This window comes from Scyliorhinus canicula, chromosome 2 (genome assembly GCF_902713615.1).
Source record: "Scyliorhinus canicula chromosome 2, sScyCan1.1, whole genome shotgun sequence".
Classification (NCBI taxonomy): Eukaryota; Metazoa; Chordata; class Chondrichthyes; order Carcharhiniformes; family Scyliorhinidae; genus Scyliorhinus; species Scyliorhinus canicula.
The window spans coordinates 7,102,648-7,118,636 of record NC_052147.1 but is presented as its reverse complement, the minus strand read 5'-3'; the positions used below and the strand labels follow the sequence as shown (position 1 = coordinate 7,118,636).

The 15,989-nt window shown below is 48.4% G+C and overlaps 1 protein-coding gene across 4 annotated transcripts in view; it reads right to left on the bottom strand.

Moving 5' to 3' along the window:
• The window catches only part of dicer1 (dicer 1, ribonuclease type III), a 174,222-nt gene that overhangs the window by 60,492 nt on the left and 97,741 nt on the right, over window positions 1-15,989 (bottom strand). For all 4 annotated transcript variants that reach the window (XM_038822311.1, XM_038822319.1, XM_038822325.1 and 1 more), the window contains 4 exons: window positions 15,514-15,727; window positions 14,205-14,358; window positions 13,098-13,280; window positions 2,518-2,623 (listed from right to left, as the gene is read on the bottom strand). In XM_038822311.1, coding sequence (XP_038678239.1) covers window positions 2,518-2,623; window positions 13,098-13,280; window positions 14,205-14,358; window positions 15,514-15,727 — 657 coding nt within the window. The remainder of the gene's footprint in view (window positions 1-2,517; window positions 2,624-13,097; window positions 13,281-14,204; window positions 14,359-15,513; window positions 15,728-15,989) is intronic.

Below are 15,989 nucleotides of genomic sequence, written 5' to 3'. Positions count from 1 at the left end.
GGCTGTGGGGTCTACACCTGCTCCTATTTCTTATATTCAAGCCTAGTTTTTTTGTGCTGAAATTTCTGGAATGATATTTGAATCCACAATCATCTGGTTCAGGTGGGAAAGCTAACTACTGAGCCACGGCCAACACCAACAATGTTACATACGGGGCTAGTTTAGCACAGCGGGCTAAACAGCTGGCTTGTAACGCAGAACAATGCCAGCAGCGCGGGTTCAATTCCCGTACCGCCCCCCCCCCCCCCCCCGAAAAGGTGCCGGAATGTGGCGACTAGGGGTATTTCACAGCAACTTCATTGAAGCCTACTTGTGACAATAAGCGTTTATTATTATTGTTAGTTTGCCTTTTGAGTCTGGGTCAAACAATTCAAGGTACAGCCCAGACATAGACAAACAGCCGATCTGACACGGACTCATGAATGTTACAAACTAAACGGGGCTGCTCAAAACAGAATTCTCTAGTACATTTACAGCTAGATGCGTGAGGGGAAAGATACACCATTTCCTCTTCCTTCACTGAGTGGGCACAACATTGGCAACTTGAATTCAATGTGGGAAATTGTGAGATTGTCGATTTTGCACGAGAGAATGAGAAGGAAGATTATTTAAATGGAGTGCGTGTGAGAGAGAGAGAGCGAGAGCGCAGAAAGCTGTAGTACAAAGGGATTTGGGGGTCCTTGTTCATGAAACCCAGAAGGCTAGCACACAGGTGCAGAAGTCAGTAGGGACGGCAAATGGAATGGTGTTGTTTTATTTCAAGGGAGCTGCAAGAGTACACAGTACCAAACTTAATTGCAGTGTTAATGTAAGCCTACTTGTGACAATAATAAAAATTATTGTTATTAATAAATGCAAGTTGTAAAACCTGTTCGCCAATTTGGCTCACTTTTCAGTACTCTTGCCTCTGTTCAAATCCCGTGAGCGGATGTGAGCACAATCTCATCAGATTTGACTTGATAATAGAAGTACTGCTGCATTGTTGACTATCCTTTTATTAGCACTGTTTAATGAGCAGTAAGTTTTGAGCGACCTTCTCAACTACCACTACCAAAAACAGATCAGCAGGTCATTAATCGCATGGAAACCTGTGCTGGTATCATTCTTCTCACTCCCAATTTCAAATGATATTTTGGGGTAAGAAACAACTTGCTTTTTAGAAGGGATTTGCATCGACTGAAAGCCAGTTTTTAAGCCGCTATGTGTCAATCAAAAGTCCAAGTTATATGAGGATAACATGACTGCAGTCATATTGCACTTAATTCATCTTTGATTCAAAAAATACTATTGCTGAATAAACTTGGCACCTATTCCTAAAAGTTGAATTGCTTCCCGACAGTGCAGTCAGTATTAATGTTGCACAACTTAAATCAATCAGGCCGTCAACTGCATTAGGTGGATAATACAAAAGGCTGGGCTCAATTCTAAATTCCTAAATTTAAAGGACATAATTACATAAACGTTTTTAAAAAACCTGGTTGCAGACCAAACAATATCTCCTGATTAGATGGAAGATTTAACCAACCATTTAAAAAAAAAAAATCATATTGTTAGAACCAACAGCAATCTACATATATGAAAAGGGGCTAAGGTGGCAACGTAGTACAGTGGTTAGCACTGATGCCTCACAACGCCGGGTTCAATTCCCAGCTTGGGTCACTGGCGGTGCGAAGTCTGTACACGTTCTCCCGCGTCTGTGTGGGTTACCTCCGGATTCTCCGGTTTCCTTACAAGTCCCGAAAGACGTGCTTGTTAGGTAATTTAGACATTCTGATTTCTCCCTCAGTGTACCTGAACAGGGGGCAAAATGTGGCAAATATGGGCTTTTCACAGTAACTTCATTGCAGTGTTAAAGTAAGCCTACTTGTGACAATAAAGATTATTATAATTATACTCGGCTTATCTGATCTGTGCCACGTGTTTGCTCAACTAATCTAAAGATATTACACATCACCATTAACCTGCTTTTTTCTCATAGCCCAGCGTCAACCTTTGTAGTGGTGTTGGTCTCAGCATCGGAATGTGATAAAGCATTCCAGAATATACCAGGTTGGAACAAACAATCCTGTTCTAGGGTTCTGTTTGAATGGCTTCTCATCAAAGACAAGCATCATCTGATGAAAGACGAGTTGTTCCAGCACTCTCCCAGACTCCGCACCTCACCCACGTTTAGACAGCAGACAGTCCAGTTCACAGATTTGTACAATGCCCTAGGTACAGGTTCTCAGTTGATATGTTATACTTTGTGGGTGGGCTTTGACAGGCCGAGCTTTACATTCATACAGAAGGATGTGGGCATTTCCACAGGCCACTGCCAGGTCCATCCCCATCAGTGACAATAAAATCATCCAGCCAGATCAAGTTTGAACACCTAATGCTAGATTGAGTGTCAGAAAAGAAAGCCCATTAAGATACCCCACAACTGTAATCAGGTAGAAGCCTCACCCAGTTCACTGTTGGAACCCAATCTAATTTTCAGCCATGCCATTAAACAATGGTGTCAAGTGTCCTACATACCTGTTTGTTTTGCAGACTCTCCCATTTGGCCTTGCGCTTCTCTGCACTACTTAAAGGAAGTGCCTTTCCTTTTTGATTCAAGTGTCGAGGGGTTAAAAGATTCAGTCTGAGAAAGGGATACAGATAGTCCTGTTATAAACTAATAGGTCAGAAATTCTGTACCATTACTAAATATAATCTGCAAGGTATGAAATATTTGGATACATTAAATTTTTTTTCGATCTTTATAAACTATGGCCATTTGTCCAATAGCAACTACATATCCAAATTCACAGAATATATTGCTAGGAAGCTTAAACATTTGCATTAACACCCAAATAGGAAACAATGGTGGTGGCTGTCAGACTGATTATATATGTGTGCGCTGGCGTGCATCTGTGTGTGTCTAGGTATACATACAACATGTGCTAAAATGGACAGCAGTGAGACTTCCGGTTGTGGCGTGTAGGTGGAGGTCACACCGTTGGTGGCTCCTGCCAGAGTAGTCTTTTTTAGGCCTTTTACACCTAGTTTTTGGAGAAAATTATTTTGTGAGAAGTTATGGGAAGGTCTGGGGCATTTATAAAATGTCAAAACTCAAAAAGAATCATCCAGGGAAAAAGAGAGCGAGCGAAAGTCTGTCGCTGAGCGTGGTGAGGGGTGCAGTGGGAGGAACAATGGTGGGACAGAGCCAGGAACATGACTCGATGGCCAGAGCCATTACTCAAAACCCATCAGAGGGTAAAAGACCAGATAATAGTAAGGAAGGACTGGGTGACCCAGGCAAAGGTGGACAGGTCCTGGCCACGCTCGCCCCAAAATAGCGCGCTAAAACAGGGAAAAAGTATCCCTTCATCCTATCGAACAATATAACAAGCGAGGAAGCCGAACAACAGTACCTCCAGAGGCTGTCATGAGGCAAGAAACGGAAGAAACCGAGAGAAACAAATGGCCGAGGTAGCTGACGCATGAGGCGACGAAGCGCTGGCCACATCAGAAGAGGAGGAGGACCGGCAAACCTCTCCAGGGAACTAAGAGAGCTCAGGGAAGAGACAAAGACCGATATTCACGTGGCGGTCGTGGAGGTCCTGGAAACCGTGCAGGTGTCCCTGGACAAGGTAGAGAGGCGACTGGCGGGGGGGCATGGGAGCACCATAAAAGAATTAGAAAAAGCCTCAACAGACCACAGCTACTGGATCACCGCTCGAGGCGGACATTGCGAGGTTGGTCGCAACGCCAAGAACTGGTCGCAGCTCTAAATCTAAGAATAGTGGGCCTACCAGACGGGATCAAAGGCAGAGACCCCATGGACGCTTGGAAATCTGGCAGAAAGGGGCAGTTTCCCAACCCGCCAGAGACAGACAAAGCCGACAGGTCACTCCGGCTTAAACCCAAGGCTCGAGAGCAGCTGAGGGCAATAATCACCAAGATGCATCGCCACCAGGACCGGGAAAGAATCCTGCGTTGTGTATGGCAGGCAAGGACCTGCATTGGGAAGGGCACCAGATCAGGATTTACCAGGACATTGGGGCACACCTGGCCAAACGTCGGGTGGGACAAAGGCAGCCCGGATGTAAGCAAAGTAAAATTTGGGATGCTGTATCCGGCAAAACCCTGGGTCACATTTTAGGGCAGGGAGCTTTACAAACTGGGAAAACAGCGAAGGGGATCACCCGAAGGGGCTGTAATCAACCCGAGAGATACTTTGTGCGGGGTTGCACTGCCCTGCTCTGAATATAGGAACTAAAGTGTAGGAAGGAAGGGGCGAGGGTGACGGAACACAGGAGAGGGCGAGGAGGATGGCAGGAGGGGAAACCAGATAGTGAGCGAAGGGGAGACACAAAGCCGATCCCAGGAGGGGCGCACCACACTTGTGGGAAAGCTAGCACCAAGAGGTAACCCCCCCCCCAATCAGAATAGTCACCTGGAACGTCAGGGGACTTAATGACCCAGTGAAAAGATCCAGAATTTTCGCCCACACGAAAAGTATGAAAGCGGACATAGTCTTCCTCCAAGAGAAGCACCTGTGGGAGAAGGACGGACTGCGGGTGAGAAACGACTGGATGGGATAGACATACCATTCCTGCTACGGGACGAGAGCCAGGGGGATAGCCGTACTGCGATGAGGTCGATTTTGGACCCAGGGGGACGGTACATCATTGTCAGCAGTGTCCTGGACGGGGCACCATTTGTCCTGGTGAACATGTACGTGCCCAATTGGGGCGTCACGGTTTATAAAGAAGACCGTGGCAGAAATTCCCAACGTCGACACCCACTGACTTATCATTGGGGGATGGGGCCGTTTAACACCCACCCAGGGAAGGAGTTCTTCTCCCAGATACATGTACACTTCTTTGTAGTGGGGAAATCGGTGCTTCCAGAGATAGTATGAGCGAATACACTGCAATTGTGATCTCTGACCACGCTCCACACTACAGGGATGCAAGGTTGGAGACGGGCTGTGCCCAATACCTCCCATGGAGGTTTTTAATTTTTAATAATCTTTATTATTGTCGCATGTAGGCTTATATTAACACTGCAATGAAGTTACTGTGAAAATCCCATAGTCACCACTGTTCGGGTTCACGGTGGAGAATTCAGAATGTCCAATTCACCTACCAGCACGTCTTTCGGGATTTGTGGGAGGAAACCGGAGCACCCGGAGGAAACCCACGCAGACACAGGGAGAACGTGCAGAACATTGCACACTACCCTCTTGGCCGACAACTCTATCTGCGAGAAAATATCACAGGCCGTAGAGGAGTATATTACTGATAACAACCGGAACGGGAAGGTCTCCCCCTCCACGCTCTGGGAGGCGCTGAAGGCTCTGATCAGGGGTAAAATTATTGCTTACAAAGCACGTAGAGATAGAGAAGAGAGGATGGCTAGGCAACAGCTAGTCGACTCTATACAGGAGGTAGGCCAGCGATACTCTTGAGGCCCCGACTGTAAGCTCCTGGCGGAGAGGAGGAAGCTACAAATGAACTTTGACCTGCTCTCCTCAAGGAGAGCAGTGCACTAACTCTGTCAGGTACAGAGGAACCTATACAAGCACAGAGGCAGCTGGCTCAATAGCTGAGAAAGCAGGCAGCCACAATGGAAATAGCAGAGATTAGAGACAGCAGAGGCAAACTAGCAGTGTAGCTGGAACAGGTCAATGAAGCATTCAAGGCCTTCTACCGGGGGCTGCATCTCTGAGCTTCCCAAAGGGGATGAAGCAGATCCTCGATAGACTGGACATGAGAGTTGTGGGGGAGGATAGGAAATGGGGGCTGGAAGAAGTCATGGACAGCATCAATTCCATGGAGTCAGGGAAGACTCTGGGATTAGACGGATTCCTGGCAGACTTCTACAAAACATTTGCGATGGCACTGGCCCTGCACTTGTGAGAGTGTTCACGGACTCGCTGGCGAAGGGCACCCTGTTACCTAAGCTAGCATCAGCCTCAATCTTGCTGATACCCAAAAAGGACAAGGCCCCAACAGAATGCAGGTCCTACAGACCCATTTCACTGCTCAAAGTAGACTTGAAAATACTGGCCAAAATCCTAGCCAGGCAACTGCTTACCAAAGGTGGTGACAGAAGACCAGACGGGTCTGTTAAAGTAGACAGCTAACATTGAACATCAGGTGTCTGCTGAATGTAATAATGACCTCATCCAGGGAGAGAACACCTTGACGCAGAAAAGGCCTTCAACAGAGTTGAATTGAAGTACCTCAGAGGTACTGGAGCGGTTTGTGCTTGGAACGGGGTTCGCCTGCATGAAACTCCTGTACAGGGTGGGAGTGTGGGTAGGAGAAGAGAGAGGGAGAAAGAAGAGAACCCTGGGATCACCATAAAGCCCTACAAAGAACGAGAAGCATAGGTGGACTTAGCCCTCCGAAAATTGCAATATTACCACTGAGCAACAACAATGGAAAGAGTAAAGGACCCGGAAGCTGAATGGGCAAGAATGGAGGAGAGCTCCAGCACAGGGATATTCCTGCGGGCCCTGGCCACGGGAGCGCTCCCATCCCCACTGACTAGACACTCTAAAAGCCCAGTGGCGATAGCCACACTCTAACCATGCCCACATGTTCTGGTCATGCCCCAGGCTTGCTGGCTTCTGGACAGCCATCTTCCAGGCTATGTCCAAGGTTGTGGGGATGGAGGTGAAGCCATGCCCGAAAGTGGCAGTCTTCGGGGTATCAGAACAACCAGAACTCTATGGGGAGGCGGGCCGGCGCCCTAACCTTTGCCTCCCTAATCGCCTGCTGGAGAATTCTGCTCAGCTGGTGATCGGCAGCACCACCACTCAAAGCTACGGACTGGCTGTCCAACTTACCAGAATTTCTCCAAATGGAAAAAATCAAATTCACCATCCGGGGTTCGGAAAAGGGCTTTCACAAAACTTGCGAGCCATTCACCAACCTCTTCCAAGACCTGTTTGTAGCCAGCAGCCAATAAGCCAGGGTGTTCCCTTGGTCCACAGAAGGACCACAGACACAAACAGAAAGGGGGGCGGGGAGGAGGGAACAAAGAGGCATAGAACCTACCCATCCCCAACACAAAAACAGCATACGTCCAGGTATGGTCCAGGTTGGATGATCCAATAAACAAAAGCGACATGCCAGATAGCAAGGGGGTGGGGGATGAGCAGGAAGATAGAGGGAATTGGGATCAGGAGGCCAAGTCAAAGCTAGGCACCTGTAAGAATTGTAACTGACATATATAGTGAATGATAACCAATGTGCATAGTTTCTGCTTATGCTCACTTTCATCTTTGTTTTGTATAAAAAGAAAAATGCTCATAAAAACATTTATTAAAAAAATAAAGGAGGATCCAGAGTGTGGGATATAAGCCCATTTGTCTATTGAACGTGGATGCCAAGATACTGGTGAAGGTGTTGAGTGAGGCTGGAGGTGTGCCTTTCAAAGGTAGTGGGGAGGATCAGACCGGGTTCAACAAGGGCATGCGGCTGTCGTTGAACGTGCGATGGCTGCAGAATGTGGTGCTTTCTCCGGCAGAGGGAAGGGAGTTAGAAATGGTGGTGGAGTTAGATGCGGAGAAGGCGTTTGACAGAGTGCAGTAGTTATTTGTTTGCGGTGCTGGAGAAGTTTGCGATTGGGCCCAAGTTTGAGGCATGGACAAAATTGTTATACAAGGACCCGAAAGCCTGTGCTCGGACGAATGATATGAATTCAGGATATTTCTCACTATTTGGGAGATCAAGATAGGGATGCCCCATGTCCCCCCGTCTGTTTGCGTTGGCGATTGAGCCCTTGGTTCTTGTGCTGAGGGGTTGGGGGATAGGGAGGGAGGGGGTGGAGCATAGGGTGCCTGTACACAGATAATTTGCTGCTGTATGTTTCAAGCTCATTGATGAGGGTTGCTAAGGAAATGTGGGGCATATCAGGGTAGAAATTAAATTTAGGGAAGAGTGAATATTTTGTGGTATCTTCTCCAGGTGCAGGGGCGGGTGTGGGAGGGTTGCTATTTCGGGTAGCGACAACTCACTTTAGGTATTTGTGGGGTGCAGGTGGTGAGGGACTGGGTACAACTGTGTAAGCTACATTTCACGAGCTTGGTGCGGAGAATGAAGGAGGACTTGGTGAGGTGGGACAGTCTCCCTTTGCTGGCAGGTCAGGTGCAATGGAGGTGAAACCAATGCAAACACGGGGAGAATGTGCAAACTCCACACGGAGAGTGACCCAGAGCCGGGATCGAACCTGGGACCTCGGCGCTGTGAGGCAACAGGGCTAACCCACTGCACCACCATGCTGCCCTTGCCAAAGTTATTCTTTCGAGGGGTGGACAGGCTGGTCTCGTCATCCGTGTCTGGAGGGAAGGTAGCTAGGATAAGGAAGGCGGTGCTTCAAAGGGGGCAGATGTTTTTGCCTTGGCCTCGTTGATTGCATGCAGGCGGGTTCTGTCGGGGTGGAGGCCAGTTTCTCCCCCTTGTGCCTCGGGGATCATATGGAGTTCCTGTATTTGGAGAAGGCGAAATTTGCTCTGAGGGGGGCAGTTTAGGGGCTCAACCAGAGATGGGGCTTGTTTGTTTTACATTTTGGGAACCTTGTTGCCGTCATTGGGATCGGTTGCGAGGGGTTTGTGTATTGTTGCAAAAATTTTGAAATTTTGAATAAAAATAATATTTTTTTAAAAATGGACAGCAGCCTGTATTTTAGGCCCAATAAAATCAAACACTTTCAATTAAACTTTGGAAATTTTAAATCAAATCATGTGACCACAGAGGCCTGATCGGAATTTGAACTCAGCCAAGTTTGAATACATTGAGACATGTTTGGATTTGCTGTCAATCACCGATCAGGATATAACCGGTCCTATTCATATCGATTGTTTTCGGTTGCCCAGATGAAACTAGACTTTCGGACACCCAGTAACCATGTATGGAGTAAGGTTACATGCAAACAATACACCTAGGAATGGACCCCTGGGTTGGGTTCCTGGTGTCCTGCAGAGTTGCAATCGGCAACTCCATTGGATACTACAATTCTGGTCCCGAGACCTTATTGGCTGAGGGCCAGAGAACCTTCTGGCATGACAAGAAGAGCACAACAAAAGATTGACCGTCACGAGCCTTAACAGTGAAGACTCGCAGAGGCAGCAGAGAAGACTGGACGACCGGCCAGAGACAGAAAGAAGCAGGGCACGAGACCCACCTTCGCGGACCAAGGCCCTGAGGAATCGAGACTCAGAGAATCGGACCCGCAGCTCGACAGAGTTCACTGGCATGGGTACTACAGTAGTCCCCCGTTATACCACGCTCCGCAATACCGCGGTTCGCGATATACCGCGGGGGGGCTGATGGACCCCAACTGTCAGTTGTGTCAATTTCAGCGGCCGGCTCCGGAGAGGGAAGCTGCTCTCACTGAAATAATCAGCCGGCCGCTGAAATTGACACTGCCCGCTGCTCTCTCCCTCCAATCAGAAACATTAAAACTTAAAAGTTGGATTGGAGGGAGAGAGCAGCCAGCAGTGTCAATTTCAGCGGCCGGCTCACTTTGATCCAGAGAGGGAAGCTGCTCTCTCACTGAAACAATCAGCTGGCCGCTGAAATTGACACTGCCGAGGGGGGGGGGCAGGTGTTGGGGGGGAGCCGAGGGGGGGGGGGGCGGGTGTTGGGGGGGAGAAGAGGGGGGGGGCGGGTTTTGGGGGGGAGAGAAGAGGGGGGGCGGGTGTTGGGGGGGGGGGAGAGAGAAGAGGGGGGCGGGTGTTGGGGGGGGGGGGAAGAGGGGGGGCGGGTGTTGGGGTGGAGCGGAGGGGGGGCGGGTGTTGGAGGGGGGGGCGGGTGTTGGAGGGGGGGCGGGTGTTGGAGGGGGGGGCGGGTGTTGGAGGGGGGGGCGGGTGTTGGAGGGGGGGGCGGGTGTTGGAGGGGGGGGCGGGTGTTGGAGGGGGGGGGGCGGGTGTTGGAGGGGGGGGCGGGTGTTGGGGGGGGAAAGGAGGGGGGGCGGGGTGTTGGGGGGGAGAAGAGGGGGGGCGGGTGTTGGGGGGGAGAAGAGGGGGGGCGGGTGTTGGGGGGGAGAAGGGGGGGGCGGGTGTTGGGGGGGAGACGAGGGGGGGCGGGTGTTGGGGGGGAGAGGAGGGAGGGCGGGTGTTGGAGGAGGGGGCGGGTGTTGGAGGGGGGGGGCGGGTGTTGGAGGGGGGGGCGGGTGTTGGAGGGGGGGCGGGTGTTGGGGGGGAGACGAGGGGGGGCGGGTGTGGGGGGACCCCCCCCTGCGGGTGTGGGGGAGACCCCCCCCCCTGCGGGTGTGGGGGAGACCCCCCCCCTGCGGGTGTGGGGGAGACCCCCCCCTGCGGGTGTGGGGGAGACCCCCCCCCTGCGGGTGTGGGGGAGACCCCCCCCCCTGCGGGTGTGGGGGAGACCCCCCCCCGGCGGGTGTGGGGGAGACCCCCCCCCGGCGGGTGTGGGGGAGACCCCCCCCCCCCCGGGTGTGGGGGAGCCCCCCCCCCCCTGCGGGTGTGGGGGAGCCCCCCCCCCCCTGCGGGTGTGGGGGAGCCCCCCCCCCCTGCGGGTGTGGGGGAGACCCCCCCTGCGGGTGTGGGGGAGACCCCCCTGCGGGTGTGGGGGAGACCCCCCTGCGGGTGTGGGGGGGACGGGGGAGGAGAGGGGGGGAGGAGAGGGGGGGGGGGGGGGGGCGAGCCGGAGGGTGTGAGGTGGGTGGGGTGGGGGGGGAGGGGAGAGGAGGAGACAGAGCCCAGTGGGTGTTGGGGGAAGAGGAGGAGACAGAGCCCAGTGGGTGTTGGGGGAGAGGGGGCGAGCCGGAGGGTGTGGGGGGGAGAGGGGTCTAGTTGGAGGATGTGGGGGCAAACCGGAGGGTGTGGGGGGAGAGGGGGCGAGCCGGAGGGTGTTGGGGGGGGGAGAGGGGGCGAGCCGGAGGGTGTTGGGGGGGTAGAGGGGGCGAGCCGGAGGGTGTGGGGGGAGAGGGGTCTAGTTGGAGGATGTGGGGGGAGAGGGGGCGAGCCGGAAGAAAAAAAAGAAATTGACACTGCCGGCTGCTCTCTCCCTCCAATCAGAAACATTAAAACTTAAAAGTTGGATTGGAGGGAGAGAGCAGCGGGCAGTGTCAATTTCAGTGGCCGGCTGATTATTTCACTGAGAGCAGCTTCTCTCCGGATCAAAGTGAGCCGGCCGCTGAAATTTTAATTGGATCCACGATGGGGGTTTTAAATTTATTTTAAAATCTATGCTAGCGCTTCCCATTGTGAGTCTACGGGGGTCTGACCTCTCCCCCCGCCCCCCGTAGACTCACAATGGGAAGCGCTAGCATAGATTTTAAAATAGATTTAAAACCCCCATCGTGGATATCCGCGGCTCGGTTACAACGCGGGTGGGGGTCTTGGACCCCAACACCCGCGTTATAAAGGGGGGCTACTGTATTAAGAATCTTGGGATCATTTAGTATTGCCTTGAGATAATTTAAGAAGGGTTTTTACTACTTGATAAATAAATTTGGCTGAATCAAACACATATTTGTCCTTTGTTCATTTTGCAAAGGAAGACATCTAGGCAAGACGTTTGTGTAATAAACTGGTCAAAGTGTCAGAGGTTTTATAGACAACAAACATATCCTGTTCAGCAGTGTAATGCAATAAAGATGGCCACAACAAAGATTTGGGAGACTCCAGAGAAGGTGCAGACAGCCTCATGAATGAATCAAGATTCAGTCTCATAGGTGAATGTAATATTCAATCTCATCTACACATTTAAAATTAAAAATGCCAAAATGCATTGTTATTGTAAAATTTCTGTCTTTAACACAAGATGTAGGAGCAGTAGACCATATGGCCTGTCGCTCCTGCTCTGCCATTCAATAGGATCAAGGCTGATCTCAAGCTTCAAGGTCCCCATATCCCTTGAGAATTTCGAAGATCCACAACTCTGAGTGAAGACATTTTTCATCTCAGTCCCAAATGATCGAACCCTTATCCAGAGATTGTTCCGGATACTCCAGTCAGGAGAAACAACCTCTCAGTATCTACCCAGCAGGCATCAGAATCTTGTAGGTTTCAATGAGATTGCCCCTCATTCTTCTAAACTTCAGAGAATATGGGCGCAATTTACTCGGCCTCTCATCATAGGGCGAACCTTTCATCGTAGGACAACCCCTCACCCCGTGGACCAATCTAGTGAACCTTTGCTATATTGACTCCAATGCAAATACATCAGGGTGGGTAAATGGCCCACTCCCATACCAAATGTATCCTATCTAATGAGCTGTTCAGAGATTCAGAAAACCAGTTTGAGCAGTCCATGTTTAGCATCACCCTTTGAATACTGGAGTTCAGTGGACTTAAAGAATGCAAGAACATAAGAATATTCTTTTCCATAGAGACGTGGAAAAGACATCTGTCTGACAGTGTGGTGGAAGCAGATTCATTCAGAACTTTCAAATGAAAATTAGTCAAATAATTGGAAAGGAGAAGTTTGCAAGATTGTGGGCAAAGAGCAGGGGTGTGGAACTAATTGAACAGCTCTTTCAAAGAGCCAACACAGCATTGATGTGCTGAATGCCCTCCTTTGGCACTACAATATTTCCTGAAATGGCACCCCCCCCCCCCCCCCCCCCCCACCTTTCCAGCATAGATTTAATGAGCCAAATGGCCTCTTTCTGTTTTGTACTATGATTATGAGATAACTAGGGTTCATGTCAGTGGGGTGGTAGGGGAATGTATGGTGATAGGAGGGTAGGTTAGGAAGGTAGTGGTTGCTGACAACCTTCGAATCCCTGGGGCCAGGAAGAAACAAGGAAGAAAAAAAGTCAGCTAAGGGAATCATGCTCCTGATCAGCCCAATGTTTCATTTTATGAAGCATATATATGGACACTAGGCAAATCATGGTTTAGACTCATGCACAGGTGACTGCTGGGGTGAGGAAGTACCAAAGTGCTGCCAGTATCCACGGTCATGTCCTCTAGAACGAGTCTGAAACTTCTGGACAAAAGCAGCATTTAATTTAAAATATCAAAACATTCATACTATTTAGCCACCACTCGGTGGCGCCAGAGGGCTCTTTATAGACACTTTACACGAGCATATTCACACAGCCCACAATTTTAGAATAGAAACCTAGGAAATTCAGTATTAATTTCTTACCTGGACGATGTGTGGTCCACATCCAGCAATGGCTGGTTCAAGTTGGTCAAATCAAGATTGTACTTGGTTTTGTAATACTCTGCAAACGTTTCATACTCAGGGGAAGGGAATTTACTGAGTGGCGTGAGATCAGTGTACACATCAGCCACGTAGAAGCGGTGAGGCTGGTCAAAGTTTCGATACCTATGTACAAACAATACAAGTCAAATTGCATCATCAAGACTCCTGAACAGGGAGTTATTAGCCAAGTCCGAATCTGAGGCACGCAAGATGACATTGGGACAGATGATCAGAAGCTTGGTCAAAGAGGTAGGTTTGAAGGAATGTTTTAAAGGATGAGAGGTGAAGAAGTGTAGAGGGGAAGTTCACGGGTGTAGGGCCTGGGAAGCTGGAGGTTTAATGACTAATAGTAGCACGATGAAAATTGCGAGTGCGAACAAAGACTGGAGGAAACAAATTCAAAGTATACAAATACATTTCTTAAAATTGAAGAGGAGGTTATGCAACAAGATCATGTTTCATGACAAGGAGATACATGTGCTGGCCCTTGATATGCTAGCTCATCATTCAAATTGGAAAGTAATCAATTTTCTCATGAAGTCTCTTCTCATGAAGTATAAATTGCTGTTCCTTTGACCTCTGGTATTCTTGGAAAAAATTGTCCTGATGAGTGAAAGGGGAAAAGTTTCGACAACCTGCCTTTGTTCAGTAATACTCTGCACCAAATGAATATTGGTGAACTTTAATCTCTTCAAGATCATGATTGACTAGCTGAGAGCTGGGAAGGATTTCATTGTACTAATCTTCTACAAGGTTTAAAAGATGTCAAAACCAAGACTTATAATTTAAAGAGGAGTTTACTGCCTTGAAATCGCAGCTTTATCATTTTTATTATAATTGTACTGAGGCCCTTATTTCCAGATGCAACCGTTTTTTTAAAAAATAGTGATAAAAGGATAAAATGAGCCAGAGAACTCATTGCAGCTGATGTATAGCAAGAGACACCGAGAGAGAAGGACAAGTGTCAAAGAGTATATTTATTAAAACAAATGAAAACAAGGAAGAGTAAAAACTGATTGATTAGAGCAAAAGGAATAGTTTTCCTACCGTGGAATGATAACCGCATCCTGGTAGTCTTCCAGATTAAACGTGAAGGGCTTCTCTTTTGTATACTGTGTATTGGGAATGCCTGTGCGCGCTTCTGACCTTTCTATATCTTCCATAAAGGTGAAGTCGATATCCAAATGGCTGGAACCATCAACTACACAAAACAATTACAAACTAGTTCTTTATGTAGCAACAATTAAGACCATTCATCTAAAGCAATGATGATACAACTCCAAGTTCTTGGGGTCTCAAGGTGATCTAGTAAGTGCCAAACCCAGCCACACTCCTAAATAATAGATCAGGTGCTCGAGAAGGCACGCTGTAGGGTTTGACATAACCAAGCAGGCCTCTGATGCCGCCCGTGCCATGTATCCAAACCTGTCTAAGTCATCACCATCTTTTACTGTGCAATCCAATCTTTTGGCAGTTGAATTAAAAACAAAGAATTACCTCTAAATACATAGAATGGGGAGCCAAGTAGAATTAAAGTATTGATAATGCTATTTTGGTATCCACCGTTTAATGATAATTTTGTTATGGTGATCTTTTCTGACCTTGGCTGTCTAGGTGTACATATTCAGAATGCCTAGAAGGACAAAGTACTGAAGAACAGCTTGCACCTTAAGAATCTGAGTCCAGTAAAAAAAAAACTCAGGAGACAAATTGAAAAATCCAAATAAAATAACGGCATGCAACGCAGGCTACAGTTTAAGACGTGCTTTTGACAGTCTACAGCTGCTAAAGAAGCAGTCTATGGAACTTTAGCCATCTCCAGCTTCATATTTGGCTTATAATCTCAGAAATGCTGTTATGCAAGTGTGACATTTAATTCAGCGTCTCACCATTCCCACCACTACCAGTGTACCTACCACCACTTCACTCAAATGTTACACAAATTAAAATGCTCTGCAGGAATATAATGTCGCTCCTGCAACTAGGCATAATAAAGTACAACTATGATTGTACAGTAAAGTGTATTTCAGACATTGAATGAAAGCATCACAAACCTGCATTACACTTTACTGAAGGCCCATTTAAAAATGCTCCCATGCAGCAAATTAGTGTTTTTTTTTTTGTTTTTACAAGCACCATCTCAATATTAAGCTTTATTAAAATATCAGTGGAGGCGGTCTTGTGTTGCAGTGGATAGCCTGCTTCTGAGCCAGAGGTTCCTGGTTCAAATCCTGCTGCAGGAGTTGATGGCCATGGCCAAACAGGTTGATGATCAATCTGTAAATCCTTCCGATATGTCTGTGGTAGGCGGTAAGAGCCGGGAGAATTTCCTGACCTTGCTGATGATGTTACTTACCTTTATCGAGAGGTAGAACACAGTAGGCTGCATCAGCTTCTGTAGGCTTGAATTCTAGTGCAGGTTTCTCCAGTCGAAGAATATGAGAGAAGATATACTGGTGTAGCCTAGTGATCAGCTCCAGCTGTTTTATACTCAACATGAATTCCAATTTACGCAGTTCAATTGATATGGTAACCTCACCAGAGCGAGTGTACACTGGAAAATGAGGAATCTGCCAGAGGAGAAAGGCCACATTCATTAGGTGAAAATGATTAAATCTTATTGTATTAGTGAATTACTTTTACATATTTCATATCACACATTCAAACTGCAGATTATTTTGCCCTTCATAAACTTGACTGGAAAGGTTCTTTCCAGTGGTTCAGTACGACCCAATATGTAATTAGCTATACATATCACAATTTGTCAAGTTTGATTTCCAAACCTCAAATTCACCTCTCAAGGTTGCAGCATCTTTAACGCAGTGAAAGATT